General features: G+C 33.5%; 1 protein-coding gene across 9 annotated transcripts in view; it reads left to right on the forward strand.

Moving 5' to 3' along the window:
* LOC106879951 (innexin unc-9) overlaps positions 1-7,500 on the forward strand; it is a 200,411-nt gene that overhangs the window by 185,937 nt on the left and 6,974 nt on the right. For 4 of the 9 annotated variants that reach the window (XR_016238746.1, XM_089343881.1, XM_089343894.1 and 1 more), the window contains one exon: positions 5,911-5,986. The exons of 4 other annotated variants lie outside the window; for them this stretch is intronic. Coding sequence is in view for 3 of the 5 variants with exons in the window: in XM_089343881.1 (XP_089200007.1) it covers positions 5,970-5,986 (17 nt within the window). In the remaining 2 variants the exon portion in view is untranslated. Of the gene's footprint in view, positions 1-5,317; positions 5,404-5,910; positions 5,987-7,500 lie in introns of all 9 variants that reach the window. One more of the 9 variants, XR_016238748.1, reaches the window with a different exon arrangement.

Genomic DNA, 7,500 nt, shown 5'->3' on the forward strand with positions numbered 1-7,500 from the left:
TAACACGCAGTGGGACTGAACCCGGGACCATGCAGTTGGGAAGCAATCTTCTTACCAGACTGCCACGCCTGCGCCTATATATATTGAACTATAATATATATACATACATACATACACACACACACACACACACACACACACACACACACACACACACACACACACATATATATATATATATATATATATATATATATCATATATCATATATTTCAATGAAATATAAGATGGAATAATAAAAAGGTCTCCATTCAAAATAAATCAATCACTTACTAATATCCTGACAAATAAAATAACCATTAGACAAAACATTTCTTAGAGTTATATAATTCGATTATGCCTTCAACATTATATTAATTTACGATCATTTATTTCTGATTATCGTTTCCTGTCATACTTATTGTATACAGAATATCTATTTCTGATTGATTTCCTATTTTATGCACTGAGTTTTTAATCCGCAATGATTTTTGTCTTCATAATTCTTCGTTTACAGCTGTTATTTGCTTATTTACGTTTGCCATTTCCTATTCACAATATTATATCTGTTTGCGGATCGCGATATTTATCTGGAAATAGTAATTTTGATGTTATTAGTTATTATACTAATGTAACAACGATATAAAAATAAGTTTCCTTTATATTACCGATTTATGTAAACAATTTTCTTATTGACAGTATATTTAGTTAAGCATTATAACAAGCGTTTAACGATATGGCTTTAATTACAATATATGGCCTAACTTATAAAATGTTACAAAACAATTGCATCGTAATGGAGGATACATGTTTAGTTGTCACGCGACTAAGTTCTGTTATTCTTGCTCTATTGACTTATTGACAACAGACGTGGCAAAAGGCGGCAGAAGACGAGAACTAATATTTAATAACAATTTCTTTACACCAGTTTCAATGTAACCACAGTGACAAACATCGATTTGACTAAATCATTTATATTCATGTAGGAATGATAGAATATATTTAGAGAAAAACAGTATCTGTATTGACGTATTAAAACAAAATAGTTAAAATATATTATTACTTTAATGATTTTCTCTAACATTTTTATTTATTTATTTACTTTGTTTGTTTGTTTGTTTGTTTGTTTCTATTCATACTTTAGAAAGAAAAGAGAATATTGACGAAGTCTTTCTAACATAAATTACTCTGTCAGTCTTGAAAATTAATATCGAACCGATTCTACTCTCAACAGAGATATATTTATCATTTCTCACCGATCTAATGCTATTAAATTACATTGAGAATTGCTTGTTAGGAAACCAGAGTCAATATTCTCTCTAATAACAAGTTTAAGTTTAATCTACCATAGAAGAATCAAATAAATACAATACATGAAAAAATTATAAATATGTATTTATAATTCTCTATAATAATAAACGGCTTGTTTGAAAAGTTTTAGATAAATAAAAATTCAGTTTCTTAATCTTAAAAATTTTAGAGAAAGTTGAGAGAGTTGCATTCTTTAAAACCCGCGAGAATCAACCAGTCGTTGCTGATCATAAGAAAAATATGGGCAAAGTTTTCAGAATGGTATGACGGTATGAAATATAGCTTTATTGGAATAGAAATTATGTTTCACTAGGCAAGGGAACCTTAATTTGGATCATGTTACTTTGTACTGATTCACTTTAATAGGAAAGAGTTCATTCCAATAGAAAGGAAGAAGCATAAATATTTGATAGAATTCTCACAGGTTCGACATATTTTAATGCATAAATGAACTCTTGAAAAATAGTATTAAACGCTGACTTCATTTGAATCATTTGAATTTCAGTTAATCTTATTAAGAGTTACGTCTACTGTAAACATTATATGAGGTGTCCTTCAACAGAAAGAATGTTATAATTCAGGTTGACACATATGATTAGATTTACAAGAGTATTCCACTCATAGAAGAAGAATTCTCGTGCTCCTGAGTCTGACTCACTTTGAATTAATTCATAATCTTATTGTACATATGTTTTCATTATTTCAGAAGCATCTCATTAAATTATACCAAACAGCAAAATTGGTGACTGTGAACATGAGATTAATGAGGAGACAGAAATGTCAAACAACGTTAGTTAGTAGTTAGCTGAGCATATTTATATTATAGAGACAATTATACGGAATAAATTAAGAAGCAGGTGAGGAGATGCTATACTAAGAAGCATGACATAGTTCATTTTACAGTTAATGAACCTGCAGGCCTCAAGAACTAATGTCGTTCCTTTCTGCTTCAAGCACCTGAGGATAGATACTGTTTGTTTACACAATATTTAGTTTAACACATGACAACATGGATAATAACGTCTGGATATCAATTATACTCATATATATATATATAATATGCAAACAGGTGGGTTGAAATGAGCAACACGCTTTATTGCATAATACAGTTGTTTCATCTTAACTTAATCACCAGATTATTGTTGAAATATATATAAATAGCTGTGTGGTGAGAAGCTTGCTTCCCAACCACATGGTCCTGGTTCAGTCCCACTGTGTGGCACCTTGTACTATAACTTCGGGCCGACCAAACCCATGTGAGTGGATCTGATAGAGGAAAATTAAAGGAAGCAAATCCTGGGATAGGTTTGTTTGACTAATCCTTCAAGGCAGTGCCACAATTTGGCTAGTCAAATAAATGAAACAACTACAAGATGAAAAACGTGTGAATATATATATATATATATATATATATATATATATATATATATATATATATATATATATATATATATATATATATATATATATATATGTGTGTGTGTGTGTGTGTGTGTGTGTGTATGTATATACATAATGCTCTTAGCTTAGACTCTTTTGGGGGCAATCAGATCGAACTGTCTCAAGTATAACTGCCCAAAACAGATAGGACTTCTGGTATACTTGACTGAGGAAAGAAGGCCACGAATGTCCCGTTTTTTTTTGCCTGTCCTTCTAACTGTTGTTTTTCCTGTCCGCCTTTGTATCGCCTTTCTGTCCGAATGTCTTATTGTCCTCTATTGCGTTATATATATATATATATATATATATATATATATATATATATATATATATATATATATATATATATATATTTGCAGGGATGAATACATGTGCATGTATGTATATGTGCCTTTATCCTGAATGACACGTATTACTAAATATTTGTACACTTGGAACATTAACGATATTAGAGTATTTTCTAAAAGTTAGTATATAATTTATGCAGTTCTTTTTACTAAAAAACGTGATGAAATACGTTATACTAGTGCCCGCACTCTCTTTCATTTCCTCTCTCTTCCTTTCTCTAATTCTTTTTATCTCCCCTTCTGCTGCTTTCGTTTTATTCTCTATCATCCTTTCTCTAATTTTTTTCCTCTCCCCTTCGCCGTTCTCTGTCTATTTCTCTCTCTCTCTCTCACTCTCTCTCTTTCCCTCACTCTTCCTCCTTTGCTCTCTCGTTGCTCGCACGTGACCATCGGCCATCTTTCTTTTCCTACCTTGAATTTCTTTCTTTCCTTCTGATCAGCTTCAGGGATCAGACGCATTCTTGTCTGTCTCCTGTCCAAGCTTGTTCCACCAGCGTTCGCCACCTCATCTCCTTTAGGCTTAGCAGCCCTTCCTGTTTGTTTTCACTGTCCTGGTTTTATTACCAGCTTTGACCCTCCGCAAAATCCCAAATTTCATTTAATTTGCTTTGCGGGAGCAACTGCTTTGTCGAAGGCGTAACTTGTCGTGAGTTGCTCGAAATACGGAGCAGAAAAACAGCCGGCAACTGATGAAAAAAAGAGAAAACAACCTAAAATTGTAAGGAACGAAAAATGCAATGACGGAGGGGTTAAAAGGCATCATTTCGCAAGAGTTCCAGGACTGCTTTATATATATATATATATATATATATATATATATATATAGAGAGAGAGAGAGAGAGAGAGAGAGAGAGAGAGAGAGAGGGGGGGAGAGAACAACAACAATATTAATAACAATAATAATAATAATGTAGGCAGCTCTTATTTCTAGCACACTTATTGTTATATATATATATATATGTTAATTCTCTAAATGAAGTATTAACAGTAACTGCACGATAAAGTGTAGTATATTGCCACTTAAGTGTGGCTGACCCCTAGGGGTGGATGTTACTGTTGCTTTTAGCCCCAGGAGGACATCTCCTCCAGCTGGCTTATCGACATACGACTGTGTCCTGTTTGCCAAGGGAAGTTATCCTTCTCACCATGATCTGTAGCACGAACGGATCCGGATTTCAGGGTTATTTCCCTTCGTCGGCGTTCGATAGCTACTGACCTTGGTGAGAGAGACAAAATCCTGGCAATCTTATATCTACTTTTCCAGTGAAATTCTTCACTGATATCGAAAAGGTGAAAACAAGCAATGTTAATTCTCTAAATGAAGTATTAACAGTAACTGCACGATAAAGTGTAGTATATTGCCACTTAAGTGTGGCTGACCCCTAGACGTGGATGTTACTGTTGCTTTTAGCCCCAGGAGGACATCTCCTCCAGCTGGCTTATCGACACACGACTGTGTCCTGTTTGCCAAGGGAAGTTATCCCTCTCACCATGATCTGTAGCACGAACGGATCCGGACTTCAGGGTTATTTCCCTTCGTCGGCTAAAAGCAACAGTAACATCCACCCCTAGGGGTCAGCCACACTTAAGTGGCAATATACTACACTATATATATATATATATATATATATATATATATATATATTCAGGTATGAAAGAGAAATTAGATAAGGATTAGGATTTAAAATGTAGATTTATAAGGTTATTGGGATTACCTAAGGAGTATAGTGGAAATATACTGCATGGTCATTTAGGCATTTGGATTTGTGGTAGAATTTGAATGTGTGAAAAAAAAAACAAATAAATAGATAGATAGATAGATAAACGGATGGATGGATGGATATGAATTTAATATTAATATTATAATTCGTTATTATAAAATATAGAGAACACGTACCGCACATATGTTGGTATAATTGATAGTGACTACAACATTGTATAATTTGATTGAATATACTATTCTCATCGGACTTAGGTTTACTGGGATATATGTGCGTGTGCGTGTGTATGTATGTGTATATATATATATATATATATATATATATATATATATATATATATATATATATATACATACACATATATATATGTATGTATGTATTTACGAACGTACATACACACGCGCGCGCATGTATATATAAATGTATAACCCTACATAGTTCAAATATTTCGTCGTAAATTAAATTTTATAAGATCGATTTTTATTATATACTGTTTTTATTTAATATAATTCATTTTAGATTTCCGTAGAATATCAATCACAAACAGAATTCAGGTTTATGTACAAAAGATTTCCCCTAAGAATAGGTTTACAGTAAAATGAAACGTAAGATAAATACTTTTATACGCTATATTAGTAACGATACAATTCTAGTATTAACTAAAATTCATAATTTGGATCATTTCTACTTCTTTATCACTCTCTAAGACCTTTTTTCCTATTTGCATATACGTACAAAGGAAGAGTATTTTTCTCTTTTTTCTTTTTCAAAATTAATGTATTTTCTACAGTCGCGATCAAATTTCACGATAAAATCTACAATCCAAAGTAAACTGAACTACAAATTTATAAATTAAATCTTCTGAACATATTTAGAATCTATTCTATTTAAAGCATCCATATGTGTGCATTGTGTCCTCTCATAATCAAGAAACGAAATTGATGTCTTAGAAAAGAGAAAAAATATTGGGATGTCTTTTGAATGAGCTTACACTTTAAATTGAAAGGAAAATGTAAACATAATTTTCCAAACAGCTATCTTTAAGAATAAATGCATTTTTGTATCCATTGTCTTGTTTAACTGTTGATATTTATATGTCAATTTTCTTTCAGAGACCTTTCTCTATTTGGTATGTCAGCTCTAGTTACTCTGCAGCAGCCAAACATATGAAATGGCTGACTTTTTAGCGTAAGTAATGGAACACATGCAACAGATGTTCACGCTCCTTGTGGTGCACGTTTTTTAAAAAAATAAGTATTATTTATAGGTGTTCAGTATCCATTCCCTATCACCTAGAGCCAAATTAGAGCAAAGCAATTCTCTTTCTCATAATTCACATCCACCTCTTCACCGTCATAAACATCATCAGTAAAATTAGATCTGACTTTCGGTCGAATTCATCCTGGAGATCGCTTCCCTTACTGAGTATAGTAAAAGAAGTCTAGTAAATTTAATTCACCCCAAAGCCCTCGGCGGTTTCTTCAGTTTTTCCTTGGAGAGGAAAATAGGGCTAAAAGATAAGCCATTCTGGAGTAAATTTGTTGAAAAGTGGGTGTGGACTGAGTAAATGGGCTTGCTACTAGCTTGATGATAAGATGGAACAATTTCTAGACTTAGAGCAACTCTTTGCTGCATCAAGAAATGCGTTGCATCATAGTATGCCGAACCATTCCAGATTTTATTAGTACATTTTAGAGGCGGATCGAACCTCACTTATAAGAGCCTGATACTGTTCGTTTTAGAATATGCGAAGATGTGTTTGTCATTGTCCACTTTGTAGATATTCTGCATGTTGTCTAGAAATGTACTAATCGTGTCGGGGTTATTGTCAAACTAGTTTTCGTATCGTTTTGTCTGGAATTCGATTGTAGGAAGGGAAAATGCTTTGTCATTCACGCTGGTTCTCATATCGTTATGTGTTTCTGAAGCTTTTATTTTAAACTCTGCCAAATGATGGAGGTCTTTGGATATTTTTGTGCAGAGTAGGTTTATGAACGGTGAACTGCTACTTTTCGTGTTGAGCCACCATTGTGAAGCGACGTTGGATTTTCTTCTCTAGGGAACAGGCAAGGGTAGTACGGAAAAGCAGCAGTTGCTCACATAGCAAGTCTTCTCCCTCCACACCACCGATATTGGTAAAACAGTAGACTAAGTTTATCGCAGTAGCTCCTACATCGAATTTAGAAACAATGTCGGACTGTAGTCTGGATTTATTCATTGGGATTACTTCCGGTACGTCTTTCATGTCTGGGTACCACTGTGAAGTAGTAGTGAAAATTTGAAATAATCAAGTTTGCCATCTCATAGATCAACTGCCTTCCTAGGCTGGCAAGTTCCATCTACCAGAGCACTAGTTCTATGGTACTCCTCCTCTTCTGTCACTTCTACCAGACTTAGAAATTACGGTGCACAAAAAGACCAAGATGCAGACCCATCCCATCAGATCACTTATTAGTTTTGAAATCTTTTAATCACCATCACCGCTATTCGATCTTTGGCACCACAAGTATATGTGTGTGAATGTATGTATATACACACACACACACACACACACACACACACACACACACACACACACACACACACACACACACACATACATATATATATATATGCATATAAATGTGTATGTACTGAGACAATTCAAGTATTCTCTTTACGGTAATGAATTGCTTTAATCAATATACACTATTCATATTTCA

Source organism: Octopus bimaculoides, chromosome 2 (assembly GCF_046866305.1).
Source record: "Octopus bimaculoides isolate indiv1 chromosome 2, ASM4686630v1, whole genome shotgun sequence".
Lineage (NCBI taxonomy): Eukaryota > Metazoa > Mollusca > Cephalopoda > Octopoda > Octopodidae > Octopus > Octopus bimaculoides.